The sequence below is a fragment of the Macaca fascicularis genome, chromosome 14 (assembly GCF_037993035.2).
Source record: "Macaca fascicularis isolate 582-1 chromosome 14, T2T-MFA8v1.1".
In the NCBI taxonomy this organism is placed as follows: Eukaryota; Metazoa; Chordata; class Mammalia; order Primates; family Cercopithecidae; genus Macaca; species Macaca fascicularis.
Genome location: NC_088388.1, coordinates 83,073,831 through 83,096,694, shown reverse-complemented (window position 1 = coordinate 83,096,694; position 22,864 = coordinate 83,073,831). Strand labels below are relative to the sequence as shown.

Here is a 22,864-nt window from a genome sequence, read left to right as displayed (position 1 = left end):
AGGTTGACAGAGCAATATGTCCTCAGGCAGATGTACTACCATCCATTATTAAGTGCTGTGAAATAGCAGTATTTGGGTAATAAGGTTTTATCTCTAAAATGCTGTGTTGAGCTTTGCTACCAGAGATTTGTGCCCTGACCTTCTGAAGAAGCTGTCGTTTTCAACGCAGCTTTAATATTTTTTTTCTGAGGTTGTCACTTTTGCCATCTGGTAGATGTTTCTTCTGGGAGAGAAGGAGCTGCATGCACAAAAACTTTGAAGGAAACATTATTGTATAATTTGCTTGAGGTCAAAGCCAATACTCTGGAGGCTGGTCTATCATTTATTGTAATGTGGCAGATATTAGAGGACTTATAAACACATTTTGCTTTTGAAGTATATTCACAAAGGATTAAAAGTGGCAGAATGTGGCAAGTCATATTTATGCCTCAATGAGAATTATTAACCTGCCTAAAGTACAATGATAGACCAACATTTTTTGTGAGTTCTGCTTACCCTTGGACTTCAGTGTTGGAAGATACTTTAGGGAATCAAAGAAGTGACTGGAAAATATCTTTTTGGTGGCAGAATCATAGAAATAAAATTTATTTCTACCACAAATTAGAAGAAAGTAAGTACCCCATCTTCCTGCTTCTGCTGCTGAAAGGATGAGGAAAGAACTAAAGAGATTGTTTATACTCTAGTTAAGTACCTTCTAAAAGAAATATATACCTCTCTGCTGCACTTTAATTCAGTTTATTTACTTTACCTTCAATGTAGAAGTAAATTAGAATTGATGTTGAGAATTGAAAAGTTTTATACTGTTCCTAGGTCTTTCGTCAAATATGAACTCGTTAGAGAAAACTGATTTAGGCTATACTTCACTCTAGCAGATGAGAGAAGACTCTGAGAGAAATATGAATTAGATTTCAAGGTTTATTTTCTCTTAAAGTCTGATCAAATTTTGCCTGTAATTAGGGAATTAAGGAGAAACCATGGAGGCAAGTTAGTTTCTCAGGCTTCCGTTGGGTCAACCATTACTCTAGTACACATTTGATGCAGTAGGAGGCTGAACAAATTTTTTCTTCTTCAAAAGGTGAAAGGCTTGATCTTTTGTAGTTGATAGAAGCATGAATAAACATAAATAAACATGGATTTAAATATACTAATTAAAGGAATTATTAAGATAAAGCCAGCTGGGTGGTGGTGGCTCATGCCTGTAATCCCAGCACTTTGGGAAGCCGACGCAGGTGGATCACCTGCAGTCAGGAGTTCGAGACCAGCCTGGCCAACATGGTGAAACCCCATCTCTACTAAAAATACAAAAAGTTAGCTGGGAGTGGTGGCCCTTGCCTGTAATCTCAGCTACTCGGGAAGCTGAGGCAGGAGAATCACTTGAACCAGGGAGACAGAAGTCACAGTGAGCCAAGATCGCACCATTGCACTCCAGCCTGGGCAACAAGAGCAAGACTCTGTCTCAAAAATAAATAAATAAATAAAGCCTATAAAGTGCTTACCATAATAATATCAATAAAAATAAAGTTTGCATTAATTTATTTATTCAACAAATACTTACTGCATATTTATTATATGCTAGCCATGGTTAAAGGTACCCATAAATTACATTAGCATATTTTTTTTTTCTCAGTGAATACAATTTTTATAATATAAGTGATAAATGTCGCAGCAGAAGTAAGTTCAATGTATTCTGGGCGTAACTGAACCCAACTGGTTATCTGAACCCAACTGGTGAGTCACACAAGCCCCACAGAGCAGATGATGCTTGAACCACGTTTAGATACATGAGGAAAGAAGGCATGAAAATGGAAATGGAATGATTGTCTTTGGGAAACTATAAGTAGGAGTTGGGAAGAGGAATGAAGGGAGATGAGAAAAGCCCAGATTTAAGCTGAAAGACCCAAGTAGAAAACCAAGTATTCCACTTAGTTCCTTTTCATTCATTTTAAATTATTTATTTATCTTACTATAATGAGGGAGCACTTATGATATGTATAGAATTTTCAGAATGACTAGGATAAATCAGAGACAACCAGAGGGTTAGGCTAAAAACTAAAGCAGGCTAGAAAATAAGGCAAATACACATATACTCCAAACACAAAGCCAAAGATAAAGTGCTGTAGGAGAAGTATAACCCACCTTAGAAGTGGGAGCAGTTGCTCTCATTTGTAAGGATGGGGTGGTGTGAGATCAAGTGAGACTTCTTGGAGCAAATGACAATTAATTCAAGCCCTAAAGGAAGAATTTGAATAAGAGGTGAGGGAAAGTACGAGAGCAAAGCTGCAAGGCTTATCAGGCCATATATTTACAAAGTAAAGTGAATAGTGGTGTTCGATTAGGTGACGCTTAAGTGGAAAACTGCAGTGAGAAATGGGCATTGGAAAGCAAAGTGCAGCATAATAACAAAGTGCTATAAATGTTATGCCTAATCAATTTAGACTTTATTCTCTAAGCAGTAGGGAGCCAATGCAGGTTTCACTTGTCCCTCTGACATTCATTTGACACTTAACAAATACTGACATTTAATGTCACTTTATGTTTATATATCCTGCTTCCTCACAAAATGGTAAATTTTGTGGTGTTAGGACTTTAGCTTTACTTATCATACACATGTGATATGGTTTGGCTGTGTCCCCACCCAAATCTCATCTTGAACTGTAGTTCCCATAATCCCCACATGTCATGGGAGGGACCCAGTGGGAGGTAATTGAATCATGGGGGCAGGTTTCTCCCATGCCGTTCTCCTGATAGTGAATAAGTTTCACAGGAACTGATGGTTTTATAAAAGGGCAGTTCTGCACAGGCTCTCAGGCCTGCTGCCATGTAAGTCCTTCACCTTCCACCATGATTGTGAGGGCTCCCCAGCCATATGGAACTGTGAGTCCATTAAAAGTCTTTCCTTCATAAATTACCCAGTCTCAGGTATGTCTTTATTAGCCACATGAGAATGGACTAATAAAATATGGAAAGTATTCAGATTGAGCAGGACAGGGATATCCTTTTCATTGAGTACCTTTTATGTGCCAAACAATATTGAATGCTTTTACACTTGAAAACATTATTCTTCACAAGAGTTTAACAATCACTGTTTTAAAATGAGGAATTTAAGAGAAGTTAAGAGGCTAGCCCAAGGTCACACACTTGATAAAGTCCAGAATCATCTTACCTCCCAAAAGGCCCCACTTGCCAATGCTGTTTCACTGGGGATTAAGTTTCCAACACACAAATTTGGAGGACATATTGAGTTCATAGCAGGAGTCAAATTCCAGTCTGTCAGCTCCAAAACTTATACAATTTTCACTGTATTACCATGTCTTATTGATTGAGTCACTCGTTTCTTAAACACATATTTCTTGAAAGTTTATTATGTGTCTGTGCTTTTCTAGAAATTGAGAATACGGTTAGTGGTGAACATGACAGAAAGCCTCCTGGAGCTTATACTTTAGTGAGTTACTCATACAATAAATAAATAAGCAGTTAACAAAATAAGTGTAGATGGTGATAAAGGACATGAAGAAAATAATAGGGTGATAAGATAGGAGGTGCCCAAAGGTGGTAATGAGAAGAGTAGTTTGTTGCTATCAGGGCAGGCTCCTTTGAGGTGGTAACACTTGAGCTGGGATATGATGAATAAGATGTAAAAGTCTTAGAGGTATATATAAGAGCAAATACAAAGTCTCCAAGGCAGAAATAAAACCTGAAATGTTGGGGGACCATAAAAGGGGACATGATGATTGCAGTCTAGTAAGGGGGAAGAAGACAGACACAAAAAGTCAAAGAGGAGACAGGTGTTCATGACTTAAAATTTTTTTGTCCCCTACAAAACTAAAGGATTTAGATATTAACCAAAATGTTCAGGGTTGAAAAGAAAGCAAATATACTCCTAAGGGGAATGGAGTGCACACAATCCAGCCTTCGCCTACTTCCACCTCCCCTCTCCCAGCATATACCTGTGATGGAACAGTGAACTCACTTGCTTCCAGAAAATATTTCTTTTTCCTGGGTCGAGGTTTTGTGGGCAGCACTCTGAAGTTAGAACTGTCTGAATACTAATGAATAGATTTTGAGCCCAGTAACAATGGTGGGCTGAGGGGAGTTTGGATTATTGGGTCAAAGAATTGCTAATCTTAACATAGCGTTGACATTTACACAGGATGTCTTTTAGTAAGGAAATAGACTCTACAAATAAATTTGCCTAAAACAAAATGTTGGGTCTTTGAAATCCTTACCACTGCCGATGGACCTTGCATTTATCAAATGGAATATAAAACTGTAGACTCAGCATAGCTTTAAGAAGCCTGTAACTAATAGCATAGTTGGTACAAGAATGTGAAGTCAGCCCAGGTGAGGTGGCTCACTCCTGTAATTCCAGTATTTTGGGAAGCTGAGGTGGCCTAATGGCTTGAGCTCAGGAGTTTGAGATTAGGCTGGGCAACATAGCAAAACCCTGTCTCTACAAAAAGTAAAAAAATGGAAAAAATTAATTAGCCAGGCTTGGTGGTATGTGCCTATACTCCCGTCTACTTGGGAAGCTGACATGAAAGAAGTTGTAGTTAGCAGAGATCGTGCCACTGCACTCCAGCCTGTCTCAAAAAAATAAATAAGTAAATAAATAAATAAATAAATAAATAAATAAATAAAAAGAATGTGAAGTCATACTAGGCATGAGGGAGTAGGAAACCTGGGTTCGTGCTTTTAAAATATCCATGCAGCTGCGGAAAAACATATCATATTGAAAAATCTTTTCTCTTTAGGGGTTGGTTCCTTATAGCATGTTCTGAGGTGGTGAATAGTATTATTAATTTATAAGCATTCAACTATGATAGATCCACCTCCATTCTCCCCTCCTCAAGCACTCTGCTGACTCAGCTCCTTGAATTCACTTTCAAATTAAGAAAAATGGATCATAGTCAAGGGTGATTTCAAGAAATTTTAATACTGGCTAATACTATCTAGAGCCCTTGGTGTAAATAAGCTTACTAACATTTACTGAGCCCTTCCAGTGTATCAAGTTAAATGTTTTATCAGAATTATGTAATAAAATATTTACAAAAACAGTTCTTAAACATTTTGGTCTCAAAATCCTTTTAACACTTAAAATTCATGAAGAGTTCCTACAGTTTATGTGTATTCTGTCTACAATATTTGCCATATTAGAAATTAAAACTGAAAATTTTTAAATGTAATTATTTATAAATAATAATAAACCCATTAAATATTAATGTAACTTTAAAAAATTAAAACTAGTTTTATTTTTTAAAGCCAAAAAGAGTAGCAAGTAGAAGGGCATTGTTTTACATTTTCCAAATCTTTTTAATGTCTGGCTTAATTTAATATAGCTGGATTCTCATATCTTTATAGGCCTTTTTTTTCACTCTTCTGTGAATGGAGAAAGACAGAATGTTTTCATAGCCTATTCAGATAACTGTGGATATTCTTTGATACCACATTAAAACTTGACAAATGGTAGTTCTTTAAAGTTTAGCTTCTATGTGGAATCTGAAACTGTATCATTGAACTTTTTTTTAACCATTACATTAAAATTCATTCATCTATCTTGCACTTTAAATGAACCTTTTACTCATGTATTTGTATAATATGTATTGGTTAATTGAAAATTATTGATTTATTGATTCACCAAGCTGTGCAGATTCTCCAAATGTTGACACACTTCACTATATAATATCAAAAAATTGTATTTGTCAATATTATCACCCATCCTATCAGAAAAAAAAATGTTTAAGTCAGAAAGCTTGTTGGCTCATTGGTGGTGAATACAAAGTTTCCAAATTCTAATGTTTGTTTGAAAATTCAAATTTTGCTATTGACCACAAATATTGGCAATTATTTTCCTTAAAACAAAAATCTCACTTTATTAAGTTTTCAGGAATGTTTTGCGAAATACCCAAAACTGAATAACCAGTTTGTATATCAGTCATTCTTTTAAGTAAAACTAATGTTCAGTAAATATGTGGTTAGTTTAGCTTGCAACTGAAATAATTGCACAGTATTTTTATTTTCCTGTAGAAAACCATGTGCAATATACAATTGAAGTGTTTTATGTATATATCTCACTGCATCACATAGAATATTATAAAGTTATGGACTCAAAGGTCAATATTTAAGAAAATTAATAATTTTTAATGCCTCGTCAAAGATATTCTTAAGTAAAATTAATTTTTTGTGTGAGTATATGGGAGTGAAGAACTCTATGCTTACTAGCATACTTCAACACCACTATGTAGATTTGTACTAAGGCACCAACAGTTTTATCTGCCATTGCTTTTGTATCATCAGCACGCAGGTGAACACAGTGAAAAAGACAAATAACATATTATTATTATTTGATCTTGAAGATACTTTGAGTGCTACTAGTTTATAACCAATCCAAAAGATATTATTATTCTTTTTGTTCTGGTGAAGAAGCTATAGTTCACAAAACTTAAGAGAATTGTTCAGGGTCACAAGCCAAGAAATAGTAAAGCTAGAATCTGAACACAGCAGAAATGATTACAGAGCTTGTTTTCTTTATCCATTCCAAGGGAGTAGCACCTAATAGATGACAGCAGGTGTCCATTTCCATCCCTCTTACCTCGTCAAGGTTGGTAAAGGAAAGGGTAAGTTTTAAAGGCTTGTTAAGTCAGAGGTACAGTTGGTTAATCACATGTTACCGTTTTAAAGGGAAGTTATTTTAAAGGAATACAAATTTATGGCTGTAGCAAATGAGAACCTACAGTGTTGCCAGGAAATACTAGAAGAAATAATAAGTGCACACCACCAGAAAAAAATCTCTAGTTATCTGCCAAAAAAACAACAACAACAACAACAAAAAAAAAAACCCCTCATGGTTCAATAAAGAGTAAAAAAAAGTAAAAAGATATTATTTTATTCAACATTTAGAAGTTTTTAAAGATTTGGAATAGAAACAAAAATCAGCAGGAACATCTAAACTGATTTGAGAGAAAATGAGAAAATTATACTTCTGGAATGAAAAGTGGTAGTCATAAAAGTGGGGGGGCAGGGGGGGCGGGAAGGCCGGGTGCGGTGGCTCATGTCTGTAATCCCAGCACTTTGGGAGGCCGAGGCGGAAGGATCACGAGGTCAAGAGAGAGAGACCATCCCGGATAACACGGCTAAACCCCGTCTCTACTAAAAATATAAAAATTAACTGGGTGTGGTGGCAGGTGCCTGTAGTCCCAGCTACTCGGGAGACTGAGGCAGGAGAATGTCGTGAACCCGGGAGGCGGAGCTTGCAGTGAGCAGAGACTGCGCCACTGCACTTCAGCCTGGAACAGAGCGAGACTCCCTCTCAAAAAGGAAAAAAAAAAAAAAAAAAAAAAAAGTAGTTAAAAAAAAAAGTCATTCTCAGATGCTTGGAATTTGTGATATCCTGGTCAATAGAAAATGAGGAAATAGAGGCAGTGGAAATAGAAATAAAAGGATGAAAACAAGAGTTACTCAAGTGATAGAATCAATAAAACTTGGTAAATGATGGATAAGAGAACCCAGGGAGAGAGGAGTCAATGGGAAATGGGAAATATTGTGCCATACTCGTGCTATTCCCTATGTATATGGCACATCTCCCCAACTAGACTGTAAGCTCCTGGAGAACAAGGACTGTACGTCTTTTATTTGGTTTGCAGAATTTGACACAATGTTGAACAGATAGCAGATTCTCAAAGAAACAAATGCAGAATTAATTCGGTGATTCAAAGTTTAGCCTTCCTACGTTAAAACTTAAAGTAAACCCCTTCACCTGACCCTTCCTTATTAGCTCAATCATACAAATGTTTTGGATTATTCTTCAGTTTAGCTTAACTCATCAAACATTTACTGAGCATTTGCTGTCAATGGGCATTAGATTCAGAGAGAGAAATACAATTGCAAATACAGTGGGGCCCCTGCCCTCTAGGTGCTGAGGATCTAGAGAAAGAGAGACACAATGTGAATGGTGATCCCCTCACGTTGTGAATGAAGTTTTACGGAAGCCCAGAAGGAAGGGTCATCACATCTGCCTGAAGCATTTGGAGAAAACATCAGAGATAGCAGTTGAGGTGGAGTTTGATATTTGAATAGAAATTCAACAGCAAAAACAATAAGAATTGCAGAATAGAAAATAGTTCCGTTCAATTCAGTTTATACAGGGATTTATTCAGCACTGTTCATATACAGATGCTATGCAATTCTGGCATGGAAAATGAATAACTAGGTTTTGATATTTTGCATTGATTCTCACAATAGAATAGGAAAAATAAATATATAAACAATGTGCTGTGTGCAGTAATGAATTGTAAATCAGTTACAGAATTGTATAGAGGAGGAAAATGAAGGGGAAAGTGAGGAGTTACTCTGTGTCAAACACTTTTCTTTATGTGTTCCACGGGATATATAAAGCTACACAGAAGAAAGTACAAGTTAGTTCACTGAATGGTGAGCAGTTTACAAAATGATGACGGTCAGACTACATCTCTGGCTTGCAGATGTGTTTTCTCTTCACAATGTTAGCCTATGGGGCAGTCATGAGGATGTGCTTCACAGACTGCCAACTACAGGGAGCATAATTCACCTGGAACCCAGCTGCTAAGCTCTATAATCTGAATCTATTCTTGAGTTTGCCCCAACGGCTCCTCTGAGCCGGTGACCTAGTGCTGCAGGGCTACTAAGGCGGGGCATTTTCTGGGAGGAAAGGGGCTTCTCTGATGGACTCAGAGAAAAACAATGAAGGATACTTCCAACCTATCTTCCTTCTTTCTCTCCTCCTCTTTGGGATCGGACTTGCATGGTGATCTAATGACTCTTCTAACCTTTTCTGGATGTTTCCCCATTTTCCCTCACAAGCATTTCCTCTCATAAAATTTGTACATTTAATCCTGTCTTGACATCTGCTTCTCAGAGGACTTGGACTACCACAACCTAATATGTATTTATTGATATTCAATAATTTTCTGACATTTAAAAATTGAGATTTTACTTAAGGAAATTTGATTCCTGGCTTCTCTGGGGTGTGTGGAGGGTAAGACAATCATCCAATAAGAGGACCCCATTTCAGAGAGGCAGTAACCCATAAAAGCTGAATGGCAGCTTATCCCTATAGATGAGATATGTTCTCAACCCACACTTCTATTTTGTTTCCAACATGAAGATCAGTTATCACTTACTCACATTCTTGCTCTGTTGTTTTACCTCTCCTGGGATTACTTCACCCTCCTATATGTGTTTTCTGCCTTCATAGGCATTAGAGTTTGAGATTTGTTGTTTTGAGCACATCCTAGCATGTGAAGGAAGGAGTGAAGTGAGTCAGGTGTGGAAGCCAGAAAACCAATGAGGAGAACTAAAGATGTTCTAAACTAGACAGTGATGGTAGAAGGCAAGAGGAGCTGGATGGATTTGAGGGGTATTTCAGGGGTAGAATCAACAAGATTTGAGTTTTAATAAAATATAGGGACCGATGGGGAGGCAGGAGTCAAGGATGACTATCAGATTTCTTGCTGTGGTAATAAGAATTGATGAGCATTCTTGTTTCTTTCTTATTTGCAACTACACAAACCACTCTAAACAGATGTCTCTGCTTTAATCCTTTCCAGAACACAAGCAGAGATGTCATTAGAAGTAGAAGATTTGATGGGACTACAAAAGAGGGACTCACTCCATTATTACCAGCTTACACTGGAAAAATGATCAACAAATTAAGAAATTATGTTGAGAGTTAATGAGAAGTACATATTTGCGGCCAGTGGCATTTCGGATACATCGTGTTACAGGACACAAGACTGATGTTACTTAGAAATTTTGTAGTTGGAGTATCATTGACAACATCTTAGATCAGATCTTAAGAATTCACAGCTTAAATATTATATTTGATCCCATATTGCTCTCTTTGCTTTCTGACTCAATCCACCCAGCCTATTCGAAATTCAGCATTCTAAACACACAATGCCCTTGAATTAATCATGGTAAAGCATCACATTTGTCATATCGCTCCTTACTCAGATAACCTAGTTTCTCCAGGAAAGCCCGTAATCCTAGGTCTGTCACTCAGAAAACTTTCTCATATACCCTTACAGAGTTGTGGGGACCAAAGTAGATAACTTTGCTTAGAATGTTTTCCTGATATTCTTGCAATAACCCACCCTATTTTCTGACCAGCATCTTGACTTCCTTAAGTAGGCAATTGTAAGGTCTAGCACAGCATCTGATGTATAGAAAGCACTAAATGAGTGTTACCTATTATTTTTTTCTGATGATGTCAGTATTTTTTTTCATTCTCTCCATTAACACTAACATATTTCTCAAACTGAAAAAGACCCAAGCCTAAGTCTTGATTTACATCTCCCAAACTGGCTTCCCCATCCTCACCACAGTCTTCTCATCTCAAGTACATCATCCCTGTCCAGCTATGTGTCACGTCATCTTTGATTCTCCTCTTTTCCACCCTTTCATGTTCCAGCCATCAGTAAGTCCTGTCATTTCTACCTTTCAATCATGCCTCAAATATTGCCATCTCCATTGCTATCAGCCTAGTTCAGATGCTATCAATTTCTGACCTGGACTACAGCAAGTTGCCTCTCTGTTCTCCCCTTCAGCACTCTCCAATAAGTTTGTACACAATAAAAAGCATAATCTTAAACTAGATCAGATAATGTAATTCCCCTGTTTTAAGCCTTTTATGACCCCAAAACCTACTGTGTCCCAAGTGTATGACCCCCTGCTACCCTCTCCTACCTCATCTTGTCCTTCCTTTTCTTACCACTGCATAGCTATTCTGGTCCCATTTTAGTTTCCTGAACAAGTCAAGCTCTCTCTTTTCCTTAGGCTTTAGCAAATCTTGTTCCTCTACCTAGAATACTTAACTGCCACACTACCTCACATCATACTCCTCTTCTTATTGTTCTCTCCTTCTACCCTAGGTCTTTCCTCAGTTTCACTGAAAAATGTTAACCATTTTTTCTGTCTTTACTATCTTTTTGTTTTTTAAATCTCCTGCTATCTTACTGGGAAACTTCAGTGTCAGCTACAAAATACTCTGACTTGATCATCACTTCAATACACTCTTATAACTTGACCTTTACTATACTCATATGACTAACACTGAGTGCTGCTTTATCTCTAAAATCTTGAACCCTGAAATCTGCCAATATCCACAGCCTGCTGCTCCCTCTTCCATCTCCTGCTCTCCATAAAGCTATCCATTGTATCTCCATCTTGTCACCCTCTTCTGTTCTTCCAGTCAAAGAGTATCCTCCTTGCATCTCATATTTTCCTATCCTTTCTAACATATTACTCATCACTTACAAAGTAAACCGTATTTTTTCCCCAAGCCTCAGCCCTAAAGCAACCAAATCATCCCTTTCACTGTTCAAGATTACTAAGCTCTGTGGGAGAAAATCCTATAACACGCTGATGGCATCCCACCATGGTACTGCTTAGCAGACTCCAGCTGATCCCTAGGTGTCTCTCTCTTGCCTCAAAGCTGCAAACTTCATTCTAGACCTTTCCCTCTGATGTCCTGACTTCTAAATATAAAGAGTAAAGACATCTAATCAGTTAAGACTTCCTTCAGCCTCCCTTTCCTCTACCTTAAAATGACCTTTAATCTCTTCCACCTTAAAATAATACTATAACTTACCTGTAGAAACTCAGTTATTCTTATGTCAGAGAGTAAAGTATTCCTCCCCCAACCCATGGCTGAGTTATGCTGTGTCAAAAGCGAACTTATTTGTTCTAATGTTACACATGTTGTATAAGTGTAATGTGTGTGTGTGTGTGTGTGTATACGTGCATATGCGCTCATTGCAAGATATATTTATAAGAAAAAATTAAAGATGGAGCTGCTCAAAGTGACAAGAGAAAAATATCTACAATGCTGATAGTCAGTGAGAACCACTATTAATAAATTAATGAGCATACTCCCAAACTTTTTAAATTCATACATATTGTAAAGTGAGATCAAAATTTAAATCCTTAATTGTCTCTTACTTTATCTACAACTATTTTATAAAGATCTTTTCATGTCAGCAAATAAACTTATACAATACTATTTTATTTTGTGGCTATACCACATGCAATTAAGTAGTACCTACAGGAGTACTCAAAGAGTCTGAACTCTGGGCCCCATTCTCACTCCTCCTTCAAGATTATGTTTCTTTGTGTGCTCCCTTCTCTCCTGTACCTTCAATCTCCCTTTCCCAGGGGCTTCTTTCCTTTAGACTAAAGATATGCTTGAGTCCCCTCCCTGCCATCCTCCAAAATCTTTCCTCTGCTTTGTCTCCTTCTCTTTCGATACTGCCACATATCTTCCCTAAGGCTAAAACTCTCTCTCTCTCTCTCTCTCTCACACACACACACACACACACACACACACACACACACACACACACAGAGAGATAATAATCTACTTTCTCTGTGTTCACTTTTCTTTCTTCTCAGGAGTTCTTTGGTCTACAGTAATCTGGCATTCTCTCTTGGCCTATTTATTAAACTGCTTCCTTTATACCATCCCCCATCTTGTTAAAGCATTTTTATGTAAACATTTACCAATCCCCAAATGAAGCATTCTTCTGATGGCTTTTCTACCCAGCAGCTTCCAGAAAAATACAATTTAATAGAACAAACTATGGGGCATCGTAAATGCAATTCCTGGAGATTGTATAATTGTGAAAAAGGCTTTTCTTATTCCTGGACTAAGCACTTTGTTCCAGGACAAATACATTATTAGATAGCATTTAAAAACTAAATAAAAAATTTGAGGAAAAAAATCTCTATTTAGCAATGGTAGTTAGAAATGTCTGCATTATTTTCTCAACTTTACATCCTAGTGATAGACCTGGGGCTGTTCATCTTTAGATATTGTAACATGAGACAGAAAGTGGATGTGAGAAAGACTTTAAATAATTTTAACAAGTAATGTGTATGAAAAAGATACCTTTTTATTCTCTGTGCCACTCCAGATTTACTGTTCAAAGTAAAATGACTTCTGGGACAATTTGGAAGATTATTTGCCAACCAACAGACCTTTCTATCAAGTGACATTTTTTTCTTCTGGCATGTAGCCTACATAGTTCTTTATTTTAACTTCTTATTACCTGTTTCAATCTTTTTTGATATCTTTATTCTACCTACTTATATTATTCGCTATTCTATTATCTTAATTGGCCAATGTTCAAGTGGAGGACTAGTAATTTTCAGAGTGCATATCAGAAATTTACAGATTAGGGGCTGATGTATACTATATTTGAAAACAACATATATTGTTTCGTAGTATAAACTATATTAAATTAAAATAAGTGTCTTTGCTGGAGCAAATATGCGAAGGTAAACTTGAATATTGATCATGGTTGACAAGTAGCAAAAGGAACCGATAGGTGTTCCTAGGTTAAGAGAAGCATACAGGAATCTTGCGGGTGGTGAGAGGAATATACCATTTCAATATTATCAAATAGAACATGGGTATTAAAATGTTAAAAGAACATTGTTTAAGTCTTTTTTTAATCTAGCTGTTTTTTATCTAAGGTTTCAATACTATAACCTAATCTTTCCCCCAAATTTAGTATTTCTAGCTAAGTTTTGTTTTAATGAAGAAAAGTAACATATATTATCAGTGTAGGTTAAAATGCATTAATCCATACTTGTTGGGTCAATAAGTAAGGCGTGAATTAAGTAAGAAATAAGTAAGGCGTGAATTAAGTAAGAGATAAGTAAGAATACATTGTCTGACATCTGTTCTCCCTGACTGTCCTCAAACTCGTAAGGACCCCTTTAAACAGTGCTGTGCATCAAACCAAAGTGATTGAACTAACATTGCTTGATCATCACCCATGTGCTGTGCTCAGCACTCCACTGGTGCCTGTGTCATTTGTATTCATCTCATTATCTCCGTTTGACAGATGACAAAACTAGACTCAAAGTCTAGTTTTGAAATTTATCCAATGCCACAAAGATATCAGTGGCAGAGCCAGTGTCCAAACCCAGGTTAAAACGACCCAGATCTATGTTTTTCCACTAAACCATACCACTTTCTTAGAAATGTTTTGAAATATTTTCACAATACTGATAGAAGTTTAAATCTTTTCCAAAAATCCAGTGAAGTGTTTCCTTATAACTAAAATTTATATTACTTCCCCATCATTGAATTAGTTTTTGAACTCAGAAGAGACAGTGTGATATAATGGAAAGCAAATAGTAATTGAAGCCTGACAAATCTGCTTTTAAATCTGAATTCACTATTTACTTGCTTTAAGTCTTTAAGTAAGTTACTTCACTCCTCTCAGCCTCAGTTTTTTCCTTTGTTTGTTTTTCAGTTTAATATATAAAAAGAGAATAATGCAATCTACTCTACCACATAGGAAATTATAAGAAGCATGGATTAGTGTTTAGCATAGAATAAACATGCAATAAATGTTAGTTCCCTTAATAATACTTTTAGTATTTTACTAGGGGCTTCATAATTTTTTTAAAATCCCCTTCTTAGGTAGTTTAAATTATTTAAGCAATGTTACTATTATTAATTAAAGTTAATAATTTTCTTGTTAAAGTTAAGTCACTTTAAATGTCTTCAGTGGCAATCATACTGTAGTTAAAATGTCACTCTTTTCTCACATTTATATAATCAACATTTTCCATTTTTATTAACAGCCCTGAAATTTTATTTTATTTTTTACTTTTCACTTTTAGATTCTGGGGGTTTATTAAAAAGTTATATCGCATGGTGCTGAGGTTTGGAGTACAATTGAACCTATCACCTAAAAAGTGAGCATAGTACCAGATAGGTAGTTTTTTAACCTTTTTCCCCTTCCCTCCTTTTTCCCTTTTGTATTTCTCAGGATCTATTGTCCTCATCTTTATGTTCATGTGTACCCGATGTTTAGCTCCCATTTATAAGTGAGAATATGCAGTGTTTGGTTTTCTGTTTCTGCATTACTTAGGGTAATGGCCTCCAGCTGCATCCATATTGCTGCAAAGGATATGATTTTATTCTTTCTTATGGCTGTGTAGTATTCCATGGTATATATGTACCACATTTTCTTTTAGTCCACCATTGATGGGCACCTGGGCTAATTCCATGTCTTTATTATTCAAAAGCACTACAATTGTAATGACTCCAAACTATCCCCACATTTAGATAAATGTACCACAATATTTTAACCATTTCTCCATTATATGGAAGTCAGTTTTCAGTTGTGTTTTTTTAACATTAGAAAAATAATGCAGCAAGCCTTGAACACAAATCTTTTCATGTTTCTCTGATTATTTCTTTAAGATAAAATCCTAGATTCGAATGATCAGGTCAAACAGTATTTTAAAGTAGAAAAATTCTAAAAATCAAAAAAATTCCTTGTCGGTAGAACATTATATATAAATGAATGTGATTATAATATTACTACTTTTTTTCCTCTTTTTTATTATATATAACCCCATTTTGAGAGTAATTTTCATTTGGGAAATAAACTTTTAATAAAAGTGGGACTTTCCTAGAGACATTGTATTTATCATATTTGTAAAATGTCTTTCCATTTTGTGGATTCTCTCTCTGAGAGGAGACGGTGTGCAGTACATGAAACAAGAAGTGTCATTTGGCTAGAAAATGGGTTTGTGCTCATGGGGAAGAGTCAGCAAATTAGGAGAAAGAATGGTCCATGTCAGTGACATTCATCTGTCATGGAATGTGCCCAACTGCAAGGACACAGTAGCCCACCCAGAACCCTTTACAGGGTCTGCCCTTACCAGCATGGCACCTCGAAGTTTCCATTGACTGCATCGGAGATCAACACTCGGTTAATTAGTCACAATTTTCAGCATCTAAGAGTGTCAACCAGGGGTCTGCCTGTTCACATGGAGAGATTGCTGCTCAGAGAAGAGAGGAGCTGAGATCTGTCCCTGCAGCTGGCAGGCTCTGGGACAATTGTCAGGGGATTGAAGTGATTCAGCCATAGAGAGCAGCAGGCCGCAATTTCACTGACAGTTTTGCATCTGTCCCTCTCTCTGCTAAATGCTGTGGCTGGTAGCAAACTTAAAAGGGAAGGCTGGAAGAGAACAATAAAGGGAGGTGAAAGCTCTTTAAATCATTTCCTTAGCTGAATTAAGATGAATCTCTAGTAAAGAACCATGATGACTGGCCGGACCCAGCCGATAGACTAGTTTTAATTGAAACACAAAAGCTTTCAGGGATGCTTTGGGATGAGAACCATAGTGCAAGTTACATTCTGTCTCTACCTACCTAGTTTCCATTGTGAATTTCCTAAATATATTCATTATTTTCCTCAGATTGGGTCTGGGGACAGGGGAATGTATATTAGAAAAAGCCAGAGCCACAGTTTTCTCCATATTGTAGTCAATTCAAAAGAAAAACAGTGGTTAAATGTTTCTGGGTTGCTGCCAAAGCTTTTATTTCAAAGATATATTGATTTATAAAGTTTCAAGACTTTGACAGTGATATACTTCCCCCACTAAATGTCCCTAAAACATCCCCTTTTCTCTTTTGGCAAAAGCAGATTTCCTATATCTAGCCAGAGTCCCAAGAGAATTCTTTAAAAATCATACAGTTTAACCTTTCAATAAATGTCGGGGTCCCTCATGCCCAGTGACTAGCCAAATACCTCTTGAGTGAAGGACTCTCTATCCCTTACAGAGTAGTGCATCTCCAATCTGAACAGTTCTATTGTATCAGTCAGCCTTTAGCTGTACCACAGTTTGAATGCCTGAGCTTTCTGCTTTTTTATTTTTGTGATGACATAGAGCAAATGGCTTCTACTTCCATATTATATTCCTTAACATATTGCAGATTTCTATTGTGTCCTTTTTGAGTCTTCCCGTTAGGGCATAAACATTCTCAGTAGGTTTGTTTTTCTGTTAATTCCTTCATCAAGTATTTATTGTCAATACTATGTGCTAGACAAGGCTCCAAAAAAACAAAGATGAATACTACGCAGTTCCTGCCTTCTACAAGCCCAGTTTAGAGGAAAGATAGACTCAGAAACAGACAACTACAAAATAACACAATGCATAACATAAGTAAGCATAAAAACCTACAAAAACACAGAAATGTGATCTATCTAAAGAAGGGTTGAGTGATAATTTAGTATTAACTTGAGCAGACACCGTCTGAGCCACATCTTCAAAAATGAGAAGAAATGAACTAGTCAAGGAGGAGATGTGAAGTTTCTGATAGAGAAAACAGCATAAATAAATGTCAAGAGATGAATTATAGTGAGGTCTGTGCAGTAAAGAACCTGCAGTTCACTTCAGTATTCCTGGGGGGTAAAGGGTGAAGCTGGAAATAAAGTTGACAAGGTTAAGAGTTAGATCACAAATATATTTCTCACATGACAAAGTTTTGAGTACCCTCTCCAAACACGTTGACAGTATCAGGAGAAAGTGTTTGGGTATCACCCAATCCCTGCTTGCCTCTTTCCCTACTCTCCTTAATCAAGAAATTATTATCCCTGAGATGCTAACTATAGTGAGACCAATACACTCTAGTTGATATACTTAGAGCTTGACCCAAATTACATTGAAAATACTCATCCTCCCATTTTTTCTTTCCCAAACCTCTGAATCTTAGAGAACTGCCTCATTAAGTCCCCTAAACACTATCTCCATGGCTACATACTTGACAATGCAGTTGAGGTTATACAGTACGTGAAATGTACTGATCACTGGATGCCACAGTATCATTGCTTTTTTTGCTATGCTTTGAATATCCGTGAAGGCAGAAACCATCTGGCCTTAACCTCTGCAGTCTTAGTTTAGAGTCAGTTGCATAGGAAATGCTCAACCAATACTAACACAGTCATTTGGTGTCAATAAGTATTTAAAATCCAAAATGATTTCTCGTATACTCTGCTCTGGTAAATTTCATGATTAAGGTACATCTATCCAATTTTTCTTGCTTTCTTTGTTCCAACTTTATTGTCTGTTCCTTGGTGTGGCATACCCTTTCTCACCTAAGGGCTTTTACACAAGTTCTTCCCCCTATGTCAAAATGTTCTTCTCTAGGTCACCAAGTCACTGTGTTTGGTTCTCTTACCTACTCCTACACTCTGCATTTCCCCTTCATGTACCTTATAAACTGACATATTTACTCCTGTAGCTCCAGGGCTTACTCTAGTGCCAGGTACAGAGGTGGTGTTTAATAACTTTTAAATAAATTCATGATTATATGACTACTAATAAGTAATAACTCTGTTCAGTGAACACTAGACTGTTTCAAAGAGCAAACAGAATTAGAGAAGACATCAGAAGTATAAAGACATGGGATTTTAGTTGCCATAGCTGAATTATTCATTTCACCCTTTCAACATACATAAGAAATATACAATTGCAAAAACAACCCTCTGGAACTCAGTTTTATTAATTCAGTCAATAAAAAATGCTAAACATTACCTTGACATTTGCAGTGGTATAGCTATCAAGTTATAGCTGATCTTATCTTGACATTGAACCTTTCTGACTAATCAAGTGCCCTGATTAATTTCTCTGAAATAACTACTGAATTCGTAGTCCTCATCTCTTTTTACCTCAGAGTGGAAATTAATCAAGTGATCATAAATTAATAAGCTATATTTGTTGTAAGAATATGTAGAGAAATTTAATATCCAGTGATAAGGGACTGGTTAAATAAGTGATATGTGACCTTGATGAAACATGACTAGCCATTTAAGATGAATAATTATAAAGACTGCCTAGTTATACAGAAAGGGCTTAAAATATAATATGGTTTGGAAAAAATTACAACACAACTATGAAAACATATGTAGCTCTGGAGATGGGAGATGGGGATTAAAGGAGACTTTAGAAATGAGAAATAAATAATATGGTTTGTGGATTTGGGGGGACTTTTAATTATGCCTTATGTACAAATTTTAGAAAGATATACATATATATCCTTTAGATTTATATGTATCCATATATATCCTGATATATATCCATATATATATCCTTATATATATCTATCCATATATATATCTCTCTCTTTAGAAAGAGATAAAGAGATATATGTATATATGTATACGTATATACGTATATATACACACACACACAGGATATCAGTTACTATAATCTACAGCAGTAAGTGTAAAGGCTTTATTAGAATGCAAACTACTCAGATTTACATGCTGCTACACTATTGCATGTCTTTTCTATTGTTATTGCAAATTAAAGTCTGTTTATTGTTCAAAAGTATCTCTCGTGCATTATGACTCTAGAAGAGGGCCCTGTCTTCTGAAGTGGAAGTTTTCTGTTACTTAGAAACACACTTATTTGACAGATAAGTGATATTAGAACAACAATACCAGAAATAAGAAAATGAAACACCCAAGTTCACTGTTCTATTAAATCAAATTCTTTCATGTAACTTTTTTCTTCCTTTTTCACATGAATGTATAATTTTTACAATTGACACTCTAATGATTCTTTATATTTTTTCATATTACACAATTTGTAAGTTTTTATTTCCTGCTTCATAAATGTGATTTTAATTGCTGCATAAAGGAAGCCATTTTTAAAAGCAAAAATATAATGCCTCTTGCATTCTTACAGTGCAGGAATAAACCTGAATGTTCTTCCTGACCTTCCTTTTACTGCTAACCATGCACTTTATGGTTTAGCACACAAGACTGTTGTCACCTGATTTCCATTTGAGTAGTAACATGATAATGCGGAGTGCAAGAGGAACTAGGTTTTAGGTGACAGACACGTCATTTAATATCTGCTTTTTGTTTCTACAGGGGAATTCTGGCCTGGGATTCAGTATTGCTGGGGGGACAGATAATCCCCACATTGGAGATGACCCTGGCATATTTATTACGAAGATTATACCAGGAGGTGCTGCAGCAGAGGATGGCAGACTCAGGTAAAGATCTGAAACATTAGAATGATTTTGAAAGTAAATCTGCTGCATTAATGAGACACGTTTGTACCTTTGAAGAATAATAATTCTACAAAAGTTCTGTACTTGAAAGATTTTTAAGGCAAGCTTCCTGAAATGACTTTGCAGATCTCTGGCTACTGATTGAATTTCAATAGTATTTGATTTGTGTTTGTTGGTGGCGACCACACTGAACACTGGGCCAGGCACTGTGAGGAGGGGATGAAGATAAATCTTTTGTTTGGATGAGGCCTTCAGTCTAGTTGGAAAGAACATAAATATGAACTAATGGGCAAATAATATAATTACCAAAATGATACACTCTAAGTAGCATTAGCAAGTAAAGCACTGTTATAGATATTGTGTGTATTCTCAGATTCAGCAACCATTTATAGGGCTTTCTCTAGGCATTTAGAGAGGGAAAAATTGAGTCTAAAAAAAACATTCCCTGGGAAGATTTTTCTGAGTCTTGAATGATAATTAAGATTTCACTAACCCTACAAATCTGAGTGGGAACACAGAGAACAGAACAAGTTGTCCCTCAGGAAAAAAAAAGGGAAACCAGCTTGATTTGGATGAAGAGCACAGAGTGGCCTGACTCAGTGGCTCATGCTTATAATCCCAGTACTTTGGGAGGCTAAGACAGATGGATCACTTGAGGTTAGGAGTTCGAGACCAGCCTGGCCAACATGGCAAAACCCCATCTCTATTAAAAATACAAAAAGTCACTGGGCCTGGTGGTGGGTACCTGTAATCCCAGCTACTCTGGAGACTGAGGCGGGAGAATGGCTTGAACTTGATCCCAGTGAACTGAGATCATATCACTGCACTCTCGGCTGGGTGACAGAGTGACACCATGTCTCAAAAAGAAAAACAAAAAAAAAGACACATGGTGAGTTTAGGTTGGTGGAGGGAGTGTAGCCAGGTACTTCTCAGTGATAGAGAGTAGTAGCTGCTTGAGCTGGGCTACTTTCTTTAAGGAACTTAATTGTGGGAAATGAGAATTACCCTCATGGGGTAAATAACATAAAATGCTATGAGATCAAAACCTTAGCTAAAAGGCACTATAGATTGGAAAAATTAGGAGAGATTTTTCAGGAAGAATAACGTGCCCTAATGTCATTTTAGCATCCCTACTAGGTTGTAAATCCCGTCAGGCCAAGCAGTTACATATATATAAGTGGCTCAATAAACTCTTGCTGCAGAAATGAATTTTTGAATAAGTAAATAAATAAAGTGTAGAAGAGGAAGAAGTGAAAATTAATGTGGGAGGTAAGATAGGAAGGATATGTTAAATAGAAAATAGTTATGACATTTGTTAATGACTGTAAGGAAGAGTTTATTCAAGAGGAATCACTGCAATGGAGATTTTGCAGTAGGGGAGGGAGATTGGTCTTAACTCTGAATACAAAAAGCACAAGTGAAGATGTATAGCCAAAGAGCTGTGGAGTGGAGGTGGCAGTTAGTGCATGGAAAATTACTGAGAGAAAACGTCAAGGGTAAGGGGAATTCTGGCTAAAGGGACTTGGCAGGATTCTTGTTGAAGGCAGGCCAAGCTGATAAATTATCAAGGGTATGGGATAAGGAATTTGATCGGATACCAAGGGAGAGAAATTTTTGATAAACTGACTCAGCAGGATTCTTGCTAAAACTGGGCTAACGAGACCAAATAAAAAGCCTAAGGTCAAGGCCTAATTGAGAGTAGGACCCAGAGAAGCCTGACTCAAATTTAATCAAGGACAGAGTCTTATTAAATTACGCAAGTGAAGTCCTGTAGGTAAGAATGACTTTAGCTTGCATGGAGCCACATTGAGGACTGTGACTTATGGAGCAGAAATGTAAGCTTCATAGCACTTCCTCAGTCTGTTTTTTCATTAAGCATATAAACTACTTTGCTGTTTTTCTTATGAATCAACCAAAAATACTTTTATTCCTTACCCCGTTTTTCTGATGTAGTGATTACTTTTGACAGCTGCATGTTTACAGCTTGAGGAAGAGAATCGCATTTTTTTTTTTCAGGTACATGTGCATCCTTTATCAACAAAAAAGATACTCCCACAGGAAATAAGCTTTTTGACAATCGAATTTTTAAGCTGAATTAGCTAAATTAATTTCTGAATGAGGACATATCCCCACTAGAGTGAAAGGTTTGAAAAAGATGCTGTGTAATTCTATGAGTCATGGTGGGGATTCTGTTTGCTAACACTGGACCCTAAAGAAGCTCCATTTTTAAAGTTTAGAAATAGATTTGTTAGAGGATAATTTAGAAATTATCTCTAAATTATGATTATGGCGGGCCTTTAACCAAATTCTGGCTCTAAGCGTGAAACAGATTTTAGGTTATATGTTTACTTTACAATTAAGAATGAAAAGTGGTATCTCTTGAGAGTGCCAGCATTCTTTGCCTGCAAACTTGGTGGCAGCCCCATGCCTACAGAGGTAAAGCAAAGTTCTGCTGTGCTAGAAACTTTATTCTTTCATAGTTGTAAAGAGAATAATGATAATGAAAGCTGACATTTCTTGAGATTTTATCATGTGCAGGACATTGTGCTAAGATAGATACAGAGATGTCAGATGTAGACACACACACAGACACACACACACAGAATCTCCTACTTCAGTAGCCATATAGGTAGGTACTATTATTGTGGCCATAATAATAAGGACTCAGAAAATTAAGGCTTATTGATTTTAAGATCACCCAGCTAGCTTTGATCACATTAAAAATCCAGTTCTGAATGGCACTTAGGTACTCTCTAAACTCTCATGTGTTGGTAGAATTCCTACATCATGTGGTCTCTGCCTAAAAACTCCCAAAGGTAAAGTTTTCACAATGTTAAGAGGTAATTCTGAATATAACAGAGTTTGTTATTTTTCTATTGAGCCACAATTTCCCCCCCTCCTTTTTTTTTTTTTTTTTTTTTTGGCCTCTACCCATTGGTCCTTATTTTGGCTTCCTGGAGCCAGGGCCATGACCTATGACTATGTGTATGAATATTGCCTACT

General features: G+C 36.6%; 1 protein-coding gene across 40 annotated transcripts in view; it reads left to right on the top strand.

Annotated features, from left to right (window-relative positions):
• The window catches only part of DLG2 (discs large MAGUK scaffold protein 2), a 2,233,585-nt gene that overhangs the window by 1,574,408 nt on the left and 636,313 nt on the right, over positions 1–22,864 (top strand). For all 40 annotated transcript variants that reach the window (XR_012423578.1, XM_045370161.3, XM_065528807.2 and 37 more), the window contains one exon: positions 19,719–19,843. Coding sequence is in view for 39 of the 40 variants with exons in the window: in XM_045370161.3 (XP_045226096.1) it covers positions 19,719–19,843 (125 nt within the window). In the remaining variant the exon portion in view is untranslated. The remainder of the gene's footprint in view (positions 1–19,718; positions 19,844–22,864) is intronic.